This window comes from Salmo trutta, chromosome 25 (genome assembly GCF_901001165.1).
Source record: "Salmo trutta chromosome 25, fSalTru1.1, whole genome shotgun sequence".
Classification (NCBI taxonomy): Eukaryota; Metazoa; Chordata; class Actinopteri; order Salmoniformes; family Salmonidae; genus Salmo; species Salmo trutta.
The window spans coordinates 43017026-43041394 of record NC_042981.1 but is presented as its reverse complement, the minus strand read 5'-3'; the positions used below and the strand labels follow the sequence as shown (position 1 = coordinate 43041394).

The following is a 24369-nucleotide window of genomic DNA, read 5'->3' as shown; positions in this document are numbered from 1 at the left end:
GATTCTGAATTAATTTGTTGGGACGGAGAGGAGGAATTACAACCCTTCAGAGATTTGAAAGTTTCCAGGAATATAGCCGGATTCCCCTTGCAATCCGAAATAATGATTACATTAATCAGAAAGGCTAAATCTGATTTGTCTTATACATAGTTGCCTATATCTTGGCCTAAGCCTGTGTTCCTACCATTGCCACAGGCAACATTTCTCATACGAATGACTTCACATAATTCGGGAGTGAACCAACCAGGCATTCGATCTACCTTTAGCTAGCAGAGTTTTGAAGGGGGCATGATTATCTACAATAGTGTTGAAGGCATTTACAAAAAAAGCTTAGATAAATCAAGTTCAGGGATAGTTGAGATACAATCAATGTCACTAAAATAAAGATAATATAAAAAAGCTTGTTCACTAAAAAGTTCCACTTAGTGATGACATGAGGTTTAGATTTATGCTTCTCACATCTGACACAGACAACTGGGCAATGGTCACTAAACTCCTGTGGGAAAACCCCACTAGCAACATACTTACTTGGAGTATTCGTAAAAATAGGATCAATCAAGATAGATTTAGAAGAATCTTTAGGATTCGGCCGTGTAGGCTCAGTTATCAGCTGAAACAGGTTTAGCTCAGAGCAAATATCTTTCAATGTATCTGACACTGGTGTCCTCCAATCAATATTAAAATTGGCCACAATTAATAGCTCAGATCTACCATACTTGGATAGTAATTCTGATAAATTGTTAAGAGCATGACAGAGCCGAGGTAGGGCAATACACTGTGTCAGCTGGTTATTATGACCAAGGCCCAAATTAAGAACGAGACAATACCACATTTTAGGGACAGAGATAGCAAGAGAGAGAAACATTTCAATTGTCCTTTGTAAATATGGCAACACCCCAATTATTTCTAATCTGTAAACATTATAACCAGACAGAGAGACAGAGTCCAGCACAGAATTATTCAACTAAGTTTCAGAAATTACCAGAATGTCCACAGTGGATTGAGAAGACAGAGTTTCAATAAAATCCATCTTTGAAATCAGATTTCTGGCATTTACATGAACAAATCCAAGACCACAGCTTTCATGTCAGATGGAGCCTGTAATTCAAGCATGCTATGATCAGTAGCTAACCCCTCATTTGAAAATACCATGGGATTGGTTTGAAATAGCATTGTATATGATCAAACACAATTTTTTCCAAAAGCTTACTAAGGGTTGGTAATAGGCTGATTGGTCAGCTATTTGGGCCAGTTAAGGGGGCTTTACTATTCTTAGGAATAACTTTTGCTTCCCACACACTTTCTAGTATACGTGTTAGACGATTCTGTGCTTCAAACTTAGTGGCAACAGTTTGGGAAAGGCCGTTTTCTGTTTCAGCATGACAGAAATGGTTTGTCGAGATCGGTGCGGAAGAACTTGACTGGCCTACACAGAGCCCTGACCTCTACTCCACCGGACACCTTTGGGATGAATTGAAAAAACAACTGCGAGCCAGTCCTAATCGCCCAACATCAGAGGCCGATCTCACTAATGCTCGTGGCTTAATGGAAGCAAGTCCCCGCAGAAATGTTCAATAATCTAGTGGAAAGCCTTCCCAGAAGAGTGGAGGCTGTTATAGCAGCAAAGGGGGGACCAACTCTGTATTAATGCCCTTGATTCTGTAATGAGATGTTCGACGAGCAGGTGTCCGCATACCTTTGGTCATATATTGTAGCATCGTTCACACCCTCATAAGCTCTAGATCCACCCACCTCTTATTAAAGAATTCACGTGACCATGTGCGCTAAAGCAGTGAGGTAGTGCTTAAAAAAACAAAAATATTTCAGGTAAAAACACTATCTAGACTTAGCGCTATATCATGAGAATCTTTGGTTCAGGTCATGGATGTGAACAAAGGAATTTGGAGCTGTCCATTGCCTTTTCATTGCAAATGTCCTGATCTTCTCAAAAATATGTTTCTCCGGTTGTGTCTATTCCGGGGGGGATTCTTGCACATCTCTGCATAGCAGCTGAAGCTGGTTCCTTCTGAGTGAAAGCTCTTTGGCCAAAACAACACCAGACTCCAGACAATTGAAGCTGTAATGGAAGAACGCAGACAAAAATAGACAAGACATTAAAACCTTGCATACCAGCAAAAACATTAATTGACCCCAAAGTTCAAGCAATAAGCTCAAAGTAAAAAGACAAAATACCTGAAGTGTTGCTTGTTCACTCTCGTTCATCTCCTTGTACTGGTGGAGGAGAGCAGGTTATTATGCTGAAAGACACATTTCAGAAAGTTGATTAAAACATGAATTAATTCATCTCCGATAGCTTGTTATTGCCTGTAGACTGCTACATCTGTACTAAAATGCCCTGTTTACACTCAAACTGATTCCAGCTAAACAATGGCAATGCTAACTAGCTAGATTTAGCAAACATTTATCTTCACAATTACCAGCTGGACAGATGTACATGGTATTCATCTAACTAACCAGCTAGTAGTTGAGCATGCAAAAAACGACCTCAGAATCTACTGTATAATCCAATGTATTTAGCCATCATTTCATCGTGGCTAGCTAACTAGTCAATTTAGGTAACATGTGTCCCTATCACTTATCATGGGTTTTGATTACCATTCACACCACAGTGGCTATTTTTGGTAGCTAGTAAGTTAAACATGACAAAGAATACATCAACAATCAACATTAACAACGGAATGCAACTGGCCAGCTCAGCTAGCTAATGTTAGCTGACTATACCTGTATTTAACTGTCTAGCTAACTACGTAGCAATGAAAACTACTTTTTGATACAGTTGAGCCAATAACGTATGCACATGTAGCTAGCTTGCCATTTTCACTGTAGACTCTTACCTGTGTACCGTTAGGGTTTATGATGATTCACGGCAGACTGAAACACTTTCAAAATAATCCTTCCCACTGGGCTTCAACCAGACTGCCTTTGCCACTGAAGACAGAGCTGTGTTGATACCTACAGCTGAATTCAGGACAACACTGTTTTTAAAAGCTGTAGCACATTTTGCATGTTGTCCATTATGAAAATATGAGTAAGTCCAATGATCAAGGCATTTCTGTCTTTGATCAAGCTATGGATCTTTCAAATAGAGAGAAATAGAAATGGTGTCTTTTTGTAAAAAGCACATAAAGGCTTCATAATTCAAAGGTCGTTTTAACTGACTGCTATTATCTTATATAACAAAATGTATAATATCTACTAAGCCTGTGTTAACCTCAGACTTTATTTTTAGCGTTAATTACAAAACACTATTCTTTCCCCATAGAGATGGCTGAACGAACCAGAGGTAACTAATTTCTGGGTTTCAGCACTATAAACTGGTGAGTTCTATATCCGCAGAGAGCAGGGTGTGCCATTTGACAGAGAAGCCTTGAGTGACAGAATGGGCTCTCTTTCTCGTCAATGTCCCAGCCCCCTCATTATCTCAACCAATCATGGCCAGGCAAGATTCAGAATTTTCTCCGTGGCTAAACATCTTCGTGATTTCACATTTACAGATTACATACACGTTTGTTATAAAAGGTGCAAAATGCAGAAATCACTACGCCATTTCGTGGTTGCAAAAATGTTAATAGTTCACCTAATTACCAGTCTGACAAAACAAGCACCGAGTGTAGATAATCATTGTATCAAATCGTATATGTCACATGCGCCAAATACAACAGGTGTAGACCTTACACTGAAATGCTTACTTACAAGCCCTTAACTGTTTCTTGAACTGCATTGTTGGTTAAGAAAATATTTACTAAATAAAATAAAATAAAGTAGTAACACAATAAAATAATAATACCGAGTCTATATACAGGGTGTACAGGTACCGAGTCAATGTGTGGGGATAAAGGTTAGTCGAAGTAATTTGTACATGTAGGTATGGGTAAAGTGACTATGCATAGATAATAAACAGCGGGGGTGGCCATTTGATTAATTGTTCAGCATGTAAATGTTATGGCTTGGGGGTAGAAGCCTTTTGGGGGTAGAAGCCTTTTGGACCTAGACATGGAGTCTTTGACAACTTTTGGGGCCTTCCTCTGACACGCCTAGTATATAGTTCCTGGATGGCAGGAAGCTTGGCCCCAGTGATGTACTGGGCCATACGCATTACCCTCTGTAGTGCCTTATGGTCAGATGCCGAGCAGTTTCCATACCAGGTGGTGATGCAACCGGTCAGGATGCTCTCGATGGTGCAGCTGTATAACTTTTTGCCCATGCCAAACCTTTTAGTCTCCTGAGGGGGAAAAGGTGTTGTCGTGCCCTCTTCACAACTGTCTTGGTGTGTTTGGAACATGATAGTTTGTTGGTGATGTGCACACCAAGGAACTTGAAACTCTCGACCCACTCCAATACAGCCCCATCGATGTGAATGGGGGCGTGTTCGGCTCTCCTTTTCCTGTAGTCCACGATCATCTCATTTGTCTTGCTCACGTTGAGGGAGAGGTTGTTGTGCTGGCACCACACTGCCAAGTCTCTGACCTCCTGCCTATAGGCTGTCTAATCGTTGTCGGTCATCAGGCCAACCACTGTTGCGTCTTCAGAAAACTTGGTGTTGGAGTCATGCTTGAGCACGCGGTCGTGGGTGAATAGAGAGTACTGGAGGGGACTAGGCACGCACCCTGAGGGGCCCCCGTGTCGAGGGTCAGCATGGCATATGTGTTGTTGCATTTTAATTGGGTATGAATACAACCAGACGTCACATTTTTATCTTATTTTAAAACAAATCACTTCAAAAAGTAGGCTACCTGCGTATGTTCATCCACTATAATTCCAGCATCCAAAAAGAGCAATCACGCCATTTGATGAATGAAAAGAGACAACTGTTACAACACACCAAAAGGTGTAATGACATTTGGCGATTGATGCGTGTTGCTGACAAAAGTTTTTTTTTTAGAAAGAAAAGTTGGAACACCTGAAAAGGGGCTGAAATACAGAACTGCGAGCCGCAAGCTGCCCAATGAATCAAGCCTACCAGACGAGCTAAATGCCTTTTATGCTTGCTTCGAGGCAAGCAACACTGAAGCATGCATGAGAGCACCAGCTGTTCCAGACGACTGTGTGAGCACGCTCTGGCCGTATGGCCAGACAGATTACAAGGACGTGTGCTCAGAGCATGCGTGGACCAACTGGCAAGTGTCTTCACTGACATTTTAAACCTCCCCAGGGATGTCACTGCAGTCCCTGGTTCGAATCCAGGCTGCATCACAGCCGGCTGTGATTGGGAGTCCAATTGGGCGGTGCACAGCATCGTTCTGGTTTGGCCGTCATTGTAAATAAGAATTTGTTCTTAAATGACTTGCCTAGTTAAATAAAATAAAAAATATGGGCCACCATATGCCATGTGTCCACTTTCCTCTTAGCATCATTCTCATATGCGTGTGACATGTCTTAAGATATTAATACTGTATTACTACCAGTATGCATGTGTGATGAGTATCCTTGCCTGAGACCTGAAGAATTGTGCTAGCTCCCGGAACTTATACCTAGGCTTTAACTAAATAGGCTAACACTGTCTTGCATCACTGATATTAATCAAGTTCTGTATCAGGCCAGTCACACATGTAAAGTAATATAACCAAGTTATTTCAGTGGTGCAAGTCTATAGCCTTAATTGTCATTTAATTTTTATAATTCTAAGCCGTGGGGGGGGTCTCAACTGACATAAAACAATTTTAAGGTGGTCATACTATGGATCATTTAGCTATTTGATTTGTGTTACGAACCGGCTCAGAGTTCGCAACAAAAGGGAGACAACGTGGAGACAAGGAGTATCAAAAATATATATTTATTAGATACCATAACTAGCACAACCAAAAACAAGGTGTCTGCATGGAGAGAGTCTCCCCAAAGACTGTGGAAGAGGTGTCTTTATCCTGGGACACACCCGAGCCCAGGTGTTTCCCATCAAGCTGACGACCCTTCCAACTCCGCCCACTGGCATCCTAATAAGGAACAAGAGCAAAGAGAGAAAATACAGCAGACAGAGCGGGAGGGTCGTCACACACCCCCCCATAAAACCGGGGACCAACAAGGGCCCCGGAACAACGTACCAGCCTCTGCGTCCCAAATTGACACAGGCCTCTGCGTCCCAAATTGACACAGGCCTCTGCGTCCCAAATTGACACAGGCCTCTGCGTCCCAAATTGACACAGGCCTCTGCGTCCCAAATTGACACAGGCCTCTGCGTCCCAAATTGACACAGGCCTCTGCGTCCCAAATTGACACAGGCCTCTGCGTCCCAAATTGATGAGGGTTACAGGTTCACCTTCCACTTGCCCCAGCCAACCTCCTCCCCAGACCTCAGCAACCTTTGCGCACAGGAAGCAACGTTTAAGAGGAAAGGAGAACACAAGACCAGGAGGGAACAGACAGGAAAGTTAGAACATGACAAAACCAAACAATGGTCAGTCACATAACACTCAGGAACAGGGCACACAAGAGACCGTATCTCCCAACGGTTCATAGTCACTTCTCAACGGTTGTCATTTCCCATCGATTCATAGTTACTCCAACGATTACGCCAACGATTCATAGTCACTCCAACGATTCAGCTGAGCACACCAGACCACAACAAGAGAATACAATCACACCGGGCACCACAGAAAAGAGATGAGAAATGGAGCTTCCCCAAAACCTACAATAACTCAACCCTAGTCTTCATGCAGATTTGCGGTGGGTAATTATGCACTGTAGCCCGCTGGCGAGGAAGTAACCCCCCAGCACGCTGGTAGATTCCACCAAGCCACGGATGTGCTCCCGAGACAACTGCTCAGTCCACAGACACCACACAAAAATAACAAACATTAACAATGCCCAACATATTCCAAAAATGAAACACGTCGCTAAGCCTATCAGGGGAAAAAGGCTATAGCTCCGGGTAGTAAGTTTCACTACCCTATCCAAATCTCCCACCGAGGTACACAGCTGATTGTACTCACCTCCTCAGACCAATGTCCCAACAGCGAGCAGAACAAGCGTTTCCAGGCTGGGCAGGGCCTGGAAACTAACCAATGTACTCTCTCCAACACAGCACACAAACCAAACAACCAAAGGCAACCAGTACTGAGCACCAAACTCAAACTAACAAAATATACAAACAAAGTACCTACGGAATTTAACATACCTCCACGTTTTCTCCCAAACACAATCCGTTCAAAATCCCGGACGAGCCCCCACTTGTTACGAACCGGCTCAGAGTTCGCAACAAAAGGGAGACAACGTGGAGACAAGGAGTATCAAAAATATATATTTATTAGATACCATAACTAGCACAACCAAAAATAAGGTGTCTGCATGGAGAGAGTCTCCCCAAAGACTGTGGAAGAGGTGTCTTTATCCTGGGACACACCCGAGCCCAGGTGTTTCCCATCAAGCTGACGACCCTTCCAACTCCGCCCACTGGCATCCTAATAAGGAACAAGAGCAAAGAGAGAAAATACAGCAGACAGAGCGGGAGGGTCGTCACATTTGGATTTTTTGGATTTGGGATATAAAAAAAATTGGATAAATTATTGAATTTGGCTTTTTACTACTATAGCAAAAAAATACTTAAAAAACAAGGTTTTGAAGTGTTTCTACCTATTTGGGTAGGCACAAAACTACCTTCATACTTCCATTCATTTTTTTTAAACCCGGTATCGGATACCTTCAGAATCGTCCTGTGACACAGAGCAAAATGGAGACACCATCGTGTTCGTGAGACTCTCCCCTTTCCATTAGTGGACACATTCAATGCAACAAAAACATATCTCTAGCTTAAATTGACAGATTGTTATGGTGATTTCTTTCATACCAGTGCGTCAAATCGACTCTTGGGGGTTAAAGAAGCAATCTGTGATTGCTACAAATTTAAGCTTGTTTTACTCCATTGTTTGTAAACGCTGTAATCGTAAATAAACACTGTATAGCCTCAAAACATGATTAAAACTATAATTATGATCTCATGGTCAGTCCTCGCATCCACTCATGGTCAGTCCTCGCATCCATAGCTCCGTCTATGAATTTCTCCCGCTCCATCCCAAAAACAGTAGCAAGGTATTGTTTGAACTGAAGATTGTCTCTTTAACAAACTATTGTAACCTCACTTATTCTCTCTTTCCTAAGGAGACATCAATGAGATGACCTGGGAACTCAAAATCAGACCAAATTCACTAGACGAGTATGGACCTTTTTCCAACTGTGTGCAGCAACACTTCATTCAAACGCTCACCGAGAAGAGCAATCTCATTGCTGAGCCAATGTAGAACCTGCACCTTCAGAATTGCATGACTTCTTTCCTTGCCTGGATTTCAGCACACAGTCAGATCTACCAGGTGTGGAATAGTTATTTTTTTATTTTATGTAACTCATAGTAAAATTATATAATGCATATTCAATGTTACATTGAAGAATTATAGGTAACACTTTATTTGGATAGTCCATCTGTAGATGCTTTACAGACTATCATTAACATGTCAACTAACTAACTACCTACTAACTAACCCTTAACCTAAACCTTATTTAAACCATAACCTTAGCAAGCACTTACTTATCAACAGATAGTTTGTTGATAGTATGAGCATCTACAGATGGAAAATCTGGATTATAGGATTGCAATGTATGCCAGGGAGAGGCAATACATTTTTACCAATCGCAAACGAGCCCAAGCATCTCACACTGAACGTTAAAGCTTCCACGTCTTGCGGTCTTTATTCAAACCAAACTACACAACATGGTGCAAGTACACTTTCAGCAATTTGCCCTGTACCTTTCGTTCCATAGTTTGTTTATATCCATTGGTTATTGCTGGTTGTCGAAAGGCACATTTGACCTACCCTGGCCAGCGGAGTTTCACGTTTGGAACTATTCTATTAGTCCCTAGTTGCAAACTCCACCGACTCTGTAAACCGGGCGAGCTAATCTAGTGTGCCTGTTCACAAATTGCCTCACTCTGCACGAGCCATGACAAAAATGTTTGCCAAACTATTAATTGGACGTGACAAAATAACATTAAAGCCATTATCTTAATGCGGTTGGCCCTCTCATACTGTACGAGGCAAGGATGCCACGAGATATACCGTTTACAAACAATCTTGAAAATGTGTCATCAGGACCCTAAGGGCAAAAATGTAGCCGATTTCGCACAGTTGTCCCTTTTATTCACTGGAAAGAGTAACTTTGATTAAATGATAAGGAATTTACTGATTTGAGTTTAATGTAATTTTTCTTTTTTTTACGTATCTTTATAGGACAGAGTATGCCATCTGCATCTTTCCACAGAATTCTACGACCATTTCTACTTGGCACCTTTCTACTGGGCTGTTTTGTGACTCTGTTTTTGATGTACTTCAAACCGTCAACTAGCTGGCTATCAGGTCCTGTAGAGTCAACAGCATCCACTATCCAAGTTAAAAATCTCTTCTCTACCAAGGGTGACAAAAACCTTACCACTGTACTTGTCTGGCTCTGGCCCTTTGGACAGACCTATGACCTGGGTGTCTGCAGCTCTCTGTTCAACATTGAGGGCTGTTTCATCACAGCAGATCGGAACCTATATAATAAGTCAGATGGGGTCGTCATACATCACAGGGATATCTGTACTGATCTCTCCAACCTGCCCCCCCTTCAGCGTCCCTCCTTCCAAAAGTGGATATGGATGAACCTAGAGTCACCATCCCACTCCTCTCAGCTGCCCGGTATTGAAAACTTGTTCAATTTAACTCTGAACTATCGTCAGGATGCTGATATCGAAGTGCCTTATGGGTCGATTGTGACAGCCCAAGGGGACGAGGATTTCGTGCCACCGAGCAAAAGCAAGTTGATCTGCTGGATTGTCAGCAACTGGAACCAGGATCACGTGCGAGTGAAGTACTACAACGAGCTCTATAAACATATTGAGGTTCACGCTTATGGACAAGCCTTTGGGGAGTACATTGCAGATCAAGAATACTTTCCTACCATCGCCAGTTGTAAATTCTACTTGGCGTTTGAGAACTCAATTCACAAAGACTACATCACAGAGAAACTGTATAACCCACTCTCTGTAGGAACGGTGCCTGTGGTTTTAGGTCCACCAAGACAGAACTACGAGAACTTTGTCCAGGGGGAAGCCTTTATCCATGTGGATGACTTCACCTCACCCAAAGAGCTGGCTGATTATATCCTGCTCTTGGACAGGAATGAGGAAATGTATCTCAGATACTTTGAGTGGAGACGGCACTTTAAGGTGAAAAAGGCATACTTCTGGGCCGAACACACATGCCTCGCTTGTGATCATCTCAAAAGGCACAAGGAGTACAAGGCATTCAATAACCTTGATAAATGGTTTTGGGGTGGAATTCCTTGAAGGGCCATGAAATTGTTGTTTTGCAGTTGGAGGCATTACTTTAAAATATATTCGACATTGACAATGTTCCAACATGTTTTTCTCACTGGTTATAGGGGCCCAAATGAGCCATTCTCTTTTTTATTTTGTTGCCAGACAGATTTGCTCAGCCTTAATTTGTCTATTGCATTTCAATTCAATCATGATTTATGTTGTCATTTGCAATGCATTTAATATTTGATTCATAAAATCTCACTTTTATACATGACCAAAAGTATGTGGACACCTGCTCGTCGAACATCTCATTCTAAAATCATGGGCATTAATATGGAGTTGGTCCACCCTTTTGCTGCTATAACAGCCTCCACTCTTCTGGGAAGGCTTCCCACTAGATGTTGGAGCATTGCTGCAGGGACTTGCTTCCATTCAGCCACAAGAGCATTAGTGAGGTTGGGCACTGATGTTGGGCGATTAGGCCTGGCTCGCAGTCGGCATTCCAATTCATCCCAAAGGTGTTCGATGGGGTTGAGGTCAGAGTTCTGTGCAGGCCAGTCAAGTTCTTCCACAACGATTGACAAACTATTTCTGTATGGCCCTCACTTAGTGCACAGGGGCATTGTCATGCTGAAACAGGAAAGGGCCTTCTCCAAACTTTTGCTACAAAGTTGGAAACACAGAATCATCTAGAATGTCATTGTATGCTGTAGCTTAAGATTTCCTTTCACTGGAACTAAGAGGCCTAGCCCGAACCATGAAAAACAGCTTCAGACCATTATTCCTCCTCCACCGAACTTTACAGTTGGTGCTACTCATTCAGGCAGGTAGCATTCTCCTGGCATCCGCCAAACCCAGATTCGTCCATCGGACTGCCAGATGGTGAAGCGTGATTCATCACTCCAGAGAATGTGTTTCCACTGCTCTAGAGTCCAATATCGGTAATATTTACACCTCTCAAGCTGACGCTTGGCATTGCACATGGTGATCTTAGGCTTGTGTGCGACTGCTCGGCCATTTCATGAAGCTCCTGACGAACAGTTCTTAAGCTGACGTTGCTTCCAGAGGCAGTTTGGAACTTGGTAGTGACTGCTGCAACCGAGGACAGACAATTTTTACCCGCTACGCGCTTCAGCACTCAGCGGTCCCGTTCTGTGAGTTTGTGTGGCTTACCACTTTGCCGCTGAGCCGCTGTTGCTCCTAGACGTTTCCACATCCCTAATAAACACTAAATACAGCACTTAAAGTTGACTGGTGCAGCTCTAGCAGGGCAGAAACTCGACAAACTGACTTGTTGGAAAGGTGGCATCCTATGACAGTGCAACGTTGAAAGTCACTGAGCTCTTCGTATGGACATTCTACTGTCAATGTTTGTATATGGAGATTACATGGCTGCGTACTCGATTTTATACACCTGTCAGCAACGGGTATGGCTGAAATAGCAGAATCCATTAATTTGAAGGGCTGTCCACATACTTTTGTGTATATAGGTGTGTTTAATCTCTGAATGTGACCACATCTGCTGCTATTTGTTTTTTATTATGTACTGTAACTGTTTTGCTATGTGGGAGTCAGGCTGGCATGACATTTTCATATGGCAGCATACAATACATTTTTGAAATTGAAGAAATAGTTGTCAATAAAAATATGTACTATTTATTGAATTGAGGCATTTTATGATAGACCTTCATATGTATTAGTGATACAGTCATCTATGCAGTGTTTATTGAACACATATGAAAGTAATTCAATTGTGTCATTTACTGTAAAATGTAAATTTGTGTATTGTTTGAAGGTTGCATTTGCACTGCAAAACACACTGACACTCATCTTTAATCATATATGTACAGTAAGACAGTGTAGAAGGAAAGGAAGATAAATAAAAAAGAGAACTATTATGTTAATAGTGGTTTCTTAGTGAGCATTATCACATTAAATGCATTGCAGTTATATCATATGCTCCATGAATATTTTACTTACAATGCGAACATTATTCAATTTCATTTAGAATGTTTTTGCTCTCATATTTACTCCCTATTGTGGTACAAGGATGAGAGCACACATTTGACATGAATAATGAATCATATGCTTATCTGTGTGGGCTTGTCTATTGCCATCTAGCCACATTGTCTTAAATATTCACTTGTATATTTTTAACCTTTAAGCAAATTTCACCATATGAGTTCAGTGCATGAAAAATAGGATAACTATTCAAGCTTGGATCTGCCCACACATCTGTGATTTCATTGTGAAAGATTGAAAATGCTATTGATTTGTTATTTTTTACCAAAGATACCTCCAACCTTGAACTTAAACACTACATAATGACCTGAGGTAGTATGTACATTATGTACACTACCGTTCCAAACTTTGGGGTCATGTCAATGTCCTTGTTTTTGAAAGAAAAAAATAATAATTGTCCATTAAAATAATGGACCCAGTTGTGCACCGGGGCCTCCCTTTCCTCTCTTTCAATTCTGGTTAGAGCCAGTTTGGCTGTACTGTGAAGGGAGTAGTACACAGCGTTGTACGAGATCTTCAGTTTCTTGGCAATTTCTCGCATGGAATAGCCTTCATTTCTCAGAACAAGAATAGACTGACGAGTTTCAGAAGAAAGTTATTTTTTTTTGGCCATGTTGAGCCTGTAATTGAACCAACAAAATGCTGATGCTATAGATACTCAATTAGTCTAAAGAAGGCCAGTTTTATTGCTTCTTTAATCAGAACAACAGTTTTCAGCTGTGCTAACATAATTGCAAAAGGGTTTTCTAATGATCAATTAGCCTTTTAAAATGATAAACTTGGATTAGCTAGCACAACATGCCATTGGAACACAGGAGTGATGGTTGCTGATAATTGGCCTCTGTACTCCTATGTAGATATTCCTTCCATAAAACAAATCTACCGTTTCCAGCTACAAAAGTAATTTACAACATTAACAATGTCTACACTGTATTTCTGATCAATTTGATGTTATTTTAATGGACAAAAAAAATGTGCTGTTCTTTCAAAAACAAGGACATTTTGAAGTGACCCCAAACATTTGAACGATAGTGTATATCATAATACCTGTCATTATGTCATGTTTCTGACTATATTATGATGCTGGTATGATGTATAGTTCAAATACAGTGTACCACTTTCGTTGAAGGTTGCATACATAAACAATTCATAAAATGTTCATGAAAATCGGTACCCTAAAGACCTTCAGAGTGCATTCATATAGTCATTATTGAATAGTATGTCACATGACAGGATAAATGTGAAAATAAAAGTCACATGAACAAATACATTTTTGGCAGAACAAACATTTTCTTCCCTTATTTTACTTTATTGGTTCACTGAAATACTTTTTACTATTTCCAAAACCTCTAGAGCATTATTATACATCACTACAAAGTAATCATGAATGTTGCCATTGTTATACTTTGCTTACTTTGAATTTAATTTCCAAAAATCCATAGCCAGCACAAAGCATATTCTTGAAATGATCTGAAATAATATCCTGTCTCTAATGTTTTTACCAAAAGCCACAACAGAACACTGTCACTGGCAATTGTTAAAAGCAATTTAGCCATTTCCTTTTGCTTTCCAAATGTAAAAAACACAAGGTTTACTTACCATATATTATTTCGTAATGTAAATGTTAGTGATCAACCAAAACATGAACTAAGAAAATGTTTCTGTTTGTCAAGAACAATGATTAACTGTGGACTAATGTCACTAATGACCTCAGAGTTAGACTGACCGGTCAACCCGAATGGGAAATATAACTTCTGTTGCTTACATGCTCTAAAAATTCACCAGATATTTACAGTATCTGGCTATATGTTTTGCAAACACATGTAAAAATGCAATCAATAAAATGTTTGAGAAGTTGAATTTAAAAGTTAAGGACATTTCAGTGCTCCGAACTACCACCATTCCCAATGTTTTCGCATCTCAGAGTTCTTTCTGTAGATGCTTTACAAATGCACTATGAAGGTCTTTATAAATGTTACTTATACCTTAATGGATGTGTTATGAATGTTTATGCTGTTATGAATGCTTTATGTAGGAGTAATGATGTCACTGTGCTTGCTTAGCTGTGCCACTTCCTCCAGCTCACACCGAGAAAATGACCTCTGCCCCGCAACACATGAGTACCCTCTTGAAACACCTTTAGCTAGCTGCGCTACCAAAAAGCTACATTACCAATGCAATGGCACAGGTGGTGGTTTCAAGTTAGGGCTTGATTCAATCCATTTTGCAGAAGATCTGCAGTGTAGCGCAATTCAAATGTAAAGGTAATTTCCGTTTGAGCCGACATATGCAGCGTTTACCGTGAATGCAGTCTCCGCAAACACAGGAACATTGCCTTTAAATATCAATCGAGCCATCTTCCACGATACACATTAAATCAAGTTATACATGCAACCTTCAAAGAGCAAACGGTGTAAACAACTTTCAGGCTGCTTTCATTTTGTTTTATTTACTCTGAGTGGGACCATTTGTATAAAGAGGGTAAATAAGTATTTTTCTTATAGACTATGTAGAAGAAAAAAATCAATCATAGCCTCAACATGTCGAAACATCACCTTTTGTTGACTCCCTGAAGATGATCTACAGTACTGTGAACGGCCGACATTCGTAATGGTGTGTTCCATCCTTAAAACAAACTGGTCCACTGACACAGATCATGCCTGTATGTAGGCAAGCGGAATTCTGTAACTTTCATTTTAAAAACACCCCACAGTTCTACCATTTCATTAAAAAGTGTAGAAAGATTTAAGAAGGCCGTTCACCGAATGGCTTTTTATTTCACTGTTCCAGTCTGTGATTTGTTTATACTGCTGTGACATAGCCTAGTTCCAAAGGCTGAAGCAGAGCTGCGCCAGCGGTGCATTATAGCCTGCTGCCAGTCAAGGGTGAGCTGCACAGCAAAGTCAATCAATCTAGCTGATATTGTGGGCAGCTGACAGTAATATGTAGGCTAGCCTTGGTTGTGCCATTTTTACCTTTATTTAACTTGGCAAGTCAGTCAAGAACAAATTGTTATTTACAATGACAGCCTACCCCAGCCAAACCCTAACCCGGACGACGCTGGGCCAATTGTGCTCCGCCCTATGGGATTCTCAATCATGGCCGGTTGTGATACACCCTGGAATTGAACCAGGGTTGGTAGTGACACCTCTAGCACTGAGATGCAGTGCCATAGACCGCTGCACCACTCGGGAGCCCTGAGTTGACCTATACTCCAACTAAGTTAGCTAGTCCATTAATAGCTATTTAAGTTTGGAAAGCAAATTGCTAACACTAATTCTCACTAGCTAATAATGCCCAGTGAGTAGGCCAACAACTACTGGCTAATAGATTCACTTTTTTTATTTGACTAGGCAAGTCAGTTAAGAACAAATTCTTATTTACAATGATAGCCTACCCCGGCCAAACCCGGACAACGCTGGCCCAATTGTTCACCTCCCAATCACTTCCAGATGTGATTCAGCATGGATTCAAACCAGGGACTGTAGTGATACCTCTTGCACTGAGATGCAGTGCCTTAGACAGCTGCGCCACTCGGGAGCCCAACTTGCAGAGGTAGGTATTAATAACTAACTTGCTAGTAAAATAAAATCACAGCACATAGCCTATTAGTGTCAGCAGACCACTACATTTTTACAGCCACAGATTATAGCTAATAAAAAATTTGTATTCTTCAGCTCAGCCACTGGCGTTGCCTTGCTTCGATCTTCTGGCTATGTCATAGTTGTATCAACCAATCATATTTTCAAGTTATGCAATAAAATGCAGTCAATCAAGACCGTCAAAAGGCATTCTAAACACTTTTAGAATAATGTAGTGTATATTTTGTATTTGAAAGTTAGAGACTGAAATATTACAAGTGACCTCAACTTTGAATAATGTTGGTGCTTCAAAGCAGCTCATGAATAATGGGGGGAAAAGAGACACTTAAACCGGAGAGCCAGTGTTGAAGACAGTGGTAATACTGTTGTGGGAAGGACATTTTTCCTCAAGTGAGACAATTACACAAAGGAGAATGCAGACAGTTTTTGGCTTAGACGCTAATCCTGTTGTGACATTACCTAATTTCAACCATCTTTTTGAAATTCAGCAGAGATATAGAACTTTTATTCATGTGTAAATGTGTGACTCATTGTGCTGGTGGCTGTCTCAAATGGAGCTATTGTGAGTTCATGAACTGTCCCAGAATATGATTATGAAACTGTTTTGTTGTACAGAAAAGAAACTGAGGTTCAATGTGGTGGTGATCTGTCGCAAAAGGTTTGTTCTCTGATCTCTTTTTTCTTTGCACAAATTCTGTTCTCCCTTTTCAAGTCTGTGAGTGAGTGTATTAGGAGAGCAGCTTAGGATGTGTTTCTTATTCAAGTTAGCACAAAGTTAGTGTCAAGGACATTGTCTCTGCATGAAGTGCATTCTTCATGTTTTGCTGAATCCTAATTGAACAATGCTCATTTTTTGCCAGTTTACAGATGTTGAATCAATCATTACAAGGTTTTTGCCAAATCATTGTATTTTGCCAAATGTTGTGTTGAACTGTAGATGTGTTTTAGTGTCAAGAAAATAAAGAAATTGATAAAAGCAAATACGTTTTAAATTGTTCATATACATTACATATTGATTGGAAGACAATGTGCCAGATTGACTACGTTTAATGTTCATAAGGTTTCAATAAGAAAGTCTTCTAAATGAAGAGTATCCCAAATCCCAGACTGTAGCTAATCCTGTTTAGATCTTGTAAAACAAATCTGTTCAGACCAGGATCCTATCAAAATCCTATTGAGAATAGGATCCTGAAAAAAAAGGGCCCAGTGTTATGATGGTAGCGCCTCAATCCTCTGGCTGTTAGTTACCCAGGACCCTCACCAGAACTCTGGCTTTCACAATCATCCCTTCGAACATGCAGAGTTGACACAGATTGATTGTCAGTTGGACACAGCGGGCCAAACCCTAACTTTAGATAAGCATGATAGAATTCAATGCAAGATTTGCATGAATCTTATGTGTGGATACTGTACACTGTAAAATAATCTTGTTTTTACAGTATTATACAATAAAACTCACAGTAAAGTTCCATATTAATTATTTAGAGTAAATTGCCATAAATGGCAATGCAGTCTGGGATTTTAGGAGTAAACAGTAAATGATTCCTTAAATTTCAAATTAACTTTGGTTTAACAGTACATTACTGTAACCGCACAGTGTTGTGGGATGCTGGCAACCTTTTCAAACAAGTGATCCAACCAAACAAGGTGTGTATAGCATTTATGATTTACAAAATTAATTAAAACACTATTACACTAATGGAAAACTGATTCACACAATGTGTACATTTATCAACAATAAAATACTGTAAAGCATTATACTCCAGCACACAGTAAATTTCTGTGAGGCATTATACTTCAGCATACTGTAAATTATGGTGCAAAGAATTTCTGTATTTCAAAATGGTTCTGTAATTCCACCCCACAGAATATAGTATCATACAGTATGTTTGGCACACCAAAAACCTTTTGACCATTACTGGTTACATGGTATTGTTGTTTCTGGCTCATTAACATACATGGAGGCATGCCTTATAAGGGGCTACATTTCTGCCACCCGTTAGTGAGAGTGCTGTACCAATTTAACTGATATGTGGTAGTGTTGCTATTAGTGATGTGCATTCTGGCTCTTTTCTGTGAGCCGGCTCGTTCGGCTCAGCTCACCAAAAAGTAGCCGGCTCTTTTGGCTCCCAAACGGCTCATAAAAAAATATATGTTTTGTATTTTTTTCAAGTCAAACAGTTTGCGATAGTTTGAATATGATTGGTGTTAAAACAATTCAAATTAAATTATACTTTACCTTAACCACAATGTATTTAAAGATGCATTGGTTTGTTATGAAAAAGAATGCTGTTAAACATTTGAATTTAAAGTATAACTTTTGAATGTATATAAACAAAGTGCATATAAATCTAACCATTCAAAATGAATACAATCTGAACAGCATAATAGAATATTCCACCATATCAAAGAAAAATAATTAACAATTTGCAAAACTGCAGCATCCCATAAATTGAAATAAATGTAAAAAAGAAGGATGCTATTACACATGTGCATTTAAAGTGTAACTTTTTTAATGTATATAAACAAAGTGCATATAAATGTAACAATTCAAAACGCATTCAATCTGAACAACATAATAATAGAATATTGCACCATGTCAAAGAAAAATAAATAGCAAAACTGCAGCATCCCACTTAAAACATTAAACTGGTCCCTCATTTCTTTCTCTTCTTTATTGCCATGTTATAACCAGCAGCACACAGCAATGCTGCCCATATTTTGCTTTTATGAGATATTTGCATTCAAAAATGCAAGCTGCCTCACTTTCGAGGGGCTGATGCGGTTTCTTCTCAGTAACTATTTGTCCCGTTTTCGAGAAGACCCTCTCAGAGGGAACGGATGTGGCCGATATGCAGAGTCTCCCTGTCATGACTTTAGTAAGCCGTGGGTAGACAGAGGTCTTGTTCTTCCACCAGCTCAGAAGATCTGCAGATCTTTGGAGGAGGGGCTGTCCCTCCTTGCTGCTGAGGTTAATCTTTGAAGAGCCTCAATCACTTTGGCATCACTGAAGGCTAACTTCTTAAACCTGGGGTCAATTGTAGCGGTTTCTGATAGCACGTGATTATATTCCATTCTGTGGAACTTTCTGTCCATTGATGAACATAGGATGTCCATCAACTCTGTCACATGTCCTGTGGTTACATTTGCTTCTCTCTGGTGGCTGAGCATCAACAGGTGCATTGACAATGGCCAGGGTAGAGATGATGGCATCCTTTGACTCAAAAAAACGCTTCAACATATAAAATGTTGAATTCCACCTTGTAGTGCAGTCTTGTTTAGGCCTCAGCTCAGGCATCCCCATCTGGCGTTGTGTAGACTTTAGTTTTTCAGCACCTACTGCGCTCCTGTGGAAGTATTCCACAGCTGCTTTAACTTTGTCCACAGTGGGCTTCATCAACTTCAGAGCATCTCTTACAATCAAGTCCCGCACTGAAGCCTATGTTCTCTTGTACAGTTGTGGAATAAGTGATTTTGAAAGGGTGTTCCTGCTTGGAATTGTGTACATTGAATTTAGACTATAGCTATAATTTCTAAAACCTCTGTCCTCCACGATCGAAAAAGGCTGGAAATAATTTTAGCCAAAGCAATATCAATTTAGCCTTGTTTTGCTACAGACATAGACTTTGGCATTAACTGGTCCATAGAAGACTGCGTTGCTGTGGGTTGTGGAGCAGGCCTACTTGACTGAGTGGATACATCTCCACGTGTGGAGGTGCTGGCTCCACCACTATCACTAGCAGGCCCGCTAGTTTCTCGAAGCTCCGCTACAGCTAGCTTCACAGTTGGGTGCACAGGTCGCATATGCCGCTGTAGGTTGTGCGTAGAACCGGCTTTATATGAGATTTTGTTTTGGCAAATTCTATACTGTGCTCTAACATTGTCTACATTATTAAAATGCATCCAAAATACTTTGTTTCCGACTCATTTTCCTGCTGTTGTTTTCACAGACCTTCCTCTTTCTCTTTTTTTTTCTTCGCATATATATATATATATTTTTATTAACCCCAACTTCAACATATCGGACTCCCTTTCGCTTGATGCCCTCAATCTCACAAATTATCAATGAACCTACCAGGTACAACCCCAAATCCGTAAACACAGGCACCCTCATAGATATCATCCTAACCAACCTGCCTTCCAAATACACCTCTGCTGTCTTCAACCAGGATCTCAGCGGTAACTGCCTCATTGCTTGTGTCCGTAATGGGTCTGCGGTCAAACGACCACCCCTCAATACTGTCAAACGCTCCCTAAAACACTTCAGCGAGCAGGCCTTTCTAATCGACCTGGCCCGGGTATCCTGGAAGGAGATTGACCTCATTCCATCCGTAGAAGATGCCTGGTTATTCTTTAAAAGTGCTTTCCTCACAATCTTAAATAAGCATGCCCCATTCAAAAAATGTAGAACCTGGGAACAGATATTGCCCTTGGTTCTCTCCAGACCTGACTGCCCTTACCCAACACAAAAACATCCTGTGGCGTTCTGCATTAGCATTGAATAACCCCCGCGATATGTAACTTTTCAGGGAAGTGTCATGACGTTGCCCTCTTTGGGTACAGCGAGCACAGTTGACCCCCTCCCCCTGCACCTCCCCCTGCACTTCTTCACCATCTCCCTCGGTCTCCTACACCCAGGTTGCTGTGGTCAGAAGGGGTCGTAAATTCCTAAGAAAATGTCCCACCTCATGGCCACAATATAAAGAGACAGAGTGTTTTCATGGAGAGAACAAAAGATTCTTCCACCTCACAGAATTGGAGAACCAAACGATATTTATGTTCTGGAGAAGATATAAAAGATCGGTGAAGAATCCAGCTACGAACTGGTCCGTTTGGTACAATTTTGTGAAACTCATGAGAGACAATATTACCATAATAATGTTTATATACTAGCCTCAACTATGAGACTTACGTCTAAATGGTTATATAAAATCTATGAATAAGGATAAAGCTATTTTGAATATGTTGGGATGCTTGTAAGATGTTAATGTGAGAGAATTGTATTTTCTGTTTAAAGTCTTAACTAAGTCATCAGCACGCCCCCAGGGACACAGACAGGATCTGGCATCATGTGACAGCCTTTTCTACGTTCAGTCTATAAACCCCCACCCATGGTTTCTTTCCTAAGACCAGGCCTCCACTCCATTACGAGTTGGCTAATAGGTTTGACCATGCATCCCTCTACTGAACTTTAACCATACCACGTGGTTAACTTCTTGGGGCTATGTGGGACGTTAGCGTGCCACCCGTGGCGCACCCTATCAACAGCAGGTGCATTTCAAGAGCGGCAAATTTGAAACCAAATAAATGTCAAAATTCAAATTTCTCAAACATACAACTAACTTACAGCCTTTGAAAGATAAACATCTCCTTAATCTAACCACGTTTTCCTATTTCAAAAAGGTTTTACGGGGAAAGCATAAAGTTAGGTTATGTTAGGAGAGTACATTGACAATAGCTGTGTGTAGTGTATTGTCGATTCAAAGACAGGCGTCACCAAAACCATAAAATCAGCTAAAATTATGCACTAACCTTTTACAATCTCCATCAGATGACACTCCTAGGACATTATGTTAGACAATGCATCCATTTTTAGTTCTATCAAGTTCATATTTATATCTAAAAACAACGTTTTACTATGGCGTTGATGTTCAGGAAATCGTTTCCCTCCAATACCGGCAGTCAAGTCATGACAACAAAATAATTAATTAATATTAGAAAACATTGGTAAAATATTATATTGTCATTCAAAGAATTATAGATTTACATCTCTTGAACGCAATGGACTTACCAGATTTAAAATGAACCTTACTGGGAAATCACACTTTGCAATAATCTGAGCACTGCGCCAGAAAAATACGCATTGCGATACAGACTAACCGCCATGTTGGAGAGATCTAAAATCGAAAATACTATGTAAATAATCCATTACCTTTGATTCTCTTCATCAGATGTCACTTCCAAAGAATCCCAGGTCCATAACGAATGTAGTTTTGTTCAAAAAAGCTCATCATTTATGTCCAAAAACCTCCGTGTTGTAGCACATGATCTAAGCCAGCCGGACTTCACTTCACTTCACTTTATTTTCGTTCGTTCAAACATGTCAAACGTTGTATCGCATAAATCATTAGGGCCTTTTTTAACCAGAACATGAATAAAATTCAAGGCGGACCATTGGGTTCTCTTTTAAAACGTTTCGGAATGAGAGTACCCACCATCAAATCGAGCGCCAGGTGTCTAATGGGCCATCGCCGTTCCAACGCTCTTCTTCAGTCAGATCTCACTGTAGAAGACTCAAAACACTTTGTAAAGGCTGGGGACATCTTGTGGAAGCAATAGGAAGTGCCAAAATATTCCTCCTTCCCTTTGTTTTTCAATGGTATAGGCTTAAAGTCAATTCAACACATCAGGTATCCACTTCCTGTCAGAATCTGTCTCAGGGTTTTGCCTGCCAAATGAGTTCTGTTATACTCACAGACACCATTCAAACAGTTTTTGAAACTTTAGGGTGTTTTCTATCCATATATAATAAGTATATGCATATTGTAGTTACTGGGTAGGATTAGTAACCAGATTAAATCGGGTACATTTTTTTTATCCAGCCGTGAAAATACTGCCCCCTATACCCTAACAGGTTAAACTATTAGACTATCGATACAGAATAAGAACAAGTCTTTGATATGAATTATTAGTCTGCAGCTAGGAATTCGGTATCATTGAACGCGAAGACCGGCGAAACATCCATTCTATAATGACATTAATGAATGTCGCTTTGAAAGATCCATTCTAACACAGAGAGAGAGAGAGAGAGAGAGAGAGAGAGAGAACCGAACTTTTCAACAAAGATCCCGACGACACACTGAGCGTAAATATATATATTGATTGCAATTGTTCCCGAATGAGTGAGCGTTCATTGTGCAAAGGATTAGCATTTCAATTGTTAATATTTATCAACTCTGTAGTGTCTTCTCCGCTGCCCCCACCCCCCTTTTGTTTAACAAGCCGCCATGCCGGTTTAGCCCACTAGGGCACATTCCTCTACCATTTCTTTGTAATGATACCTACTGTTAGTATGCCTTTCTGTGAATTATTTAGTTTAGTAAATAAATGATTTTAAGACAATTGATGCATGGATGACTCATAGTGAAGACTGGGTTCGTGCAGATAACCAACAATTTACGACGTTTGGAATGAGACTGGCATGAGGTAAACTAACATATCATTATTCAGAGGACTCATGGATCAGATATTATAATATCTGAAAGTTATATTAGGAAAATTATAACTTTGTAATCTGAATATTTTCCTTGGTGCCCCGACCTAGTTAATTACAGTTACACGATTAATCAGTTTAATCGCGTAATAATAATTACAGAGAGTTATTTGATAAACATGTCTTCAAGTTAATGATGCCAAAGACACGACAGAAGTTAGGAACCAATATACACAGGCAGTTTGAAAAAGCTAGCCTTTGCTTTCCTAACAGAAATTTGCAATCTGCAGCACAAACTCCAAAAAGTTCTGGGACACTAAGGTCCATGGAAAATAAGAGCACCTCCTCCCAGCTGCCCACTGCACTGAGGCTAGGAAACACTGTCACCACCGATAAATCCACAATAATTGAGAATTTCAATAAGCATTTTCTACGGCTAGCCATGCTTTCCACCTGGCCACCCCTACCCTAGTCAACAGCCTTGCACCCCCCACAGCAACTTGCCCAAGCCTCCCCCATTTCTCCTTCACCCAAATCCATGTACAGTGAGGGAAAAAAGTATTTGATCCCCTGCTGATTTTGTACGTTTGCCCACTGACAAAGAAATGATCAGTCTATAATTTTAATGGTAGGTTTATTTGAACAGTGAGAGACAGAATAACAACAAAAATATCCAGAAAAACACATGCCAAGAATGTTTTAATGAGGGAATTAAGTATTTGACCCCCTCTCAATCAGAAAGATTTCTGGCTCCCTTTGAGAGTGTGCTCCTAATCTCAGCTTGTTACCTGTTTAAAAGACACCTGTCCACAGAAGCAATCAATCAATCAGATTCCAAACTTTCCACCGTGGCCAAGACCAAAGAGCTCTCCAAGGATGTCAGGGACAAGACTGTAGACCTACACAAGGCTGGAATGGGCTACAATACCATCACCAAGCAGCGTGGTGAGAAGGTGACAACAGTTGGTGCGATTATTTGCAAATGGAAGAAACACAAAAGAACTGTCAGTCTCCCTCGGCCTCGGGCTCCATGCAAGAGTTGCAATGATCATGAGAACGGTGAGGAATCAGCCCAGAACTACACGGGAGGATCTTGTCAATGATCTCAAGGTAGCTGGGACCATAGTCACCAAGAAAACAATTGGTGACACACTACGCCATGAAGGACTGAAATCCTGCAGCGCCCGCAAGGTCTCTCTGCTCAAGAAAGCACATATACATGCACA

The 24369-nt window shown here is 40.5% G+C and overlaps 1 protein-coding gene across 2 annotated transcripts in view; it reads left to right on the top strand.

Annotated features, from left to right (window-relative positions):
* fut9a (fucosyltransferase 9a) overlaps window positions 1-10573 on the top strand; it is a 30526-nt gene extending 19953 nt beyond the window's left edge. Inside the window, exons 2-3 of one of the 2 annotated variants that reach the window (XM_029714066.1) lie at window positions 8113-8321; window positions 9237-10573. In XM_029714066.1, coding sequence (XP_029569926.1) covers window positions 9245-10333 — 1089 coding nt within the window. In that variant the 5' untranslated portion in view covers window positions 8113-8321; window positions 9237-9244 and the 3' untranslated portion in view covers window positions 10334-10573. The remainder of the gene's footprint in view (window positions 1-8112; window positions 8322-9236) is intronic. The other variant, XM_029714065.1, reaches the window with a different exon arrangement.
* The last annotated feature ends 13796 nt before the right edge of the window (window positions 10574-24369 follow it).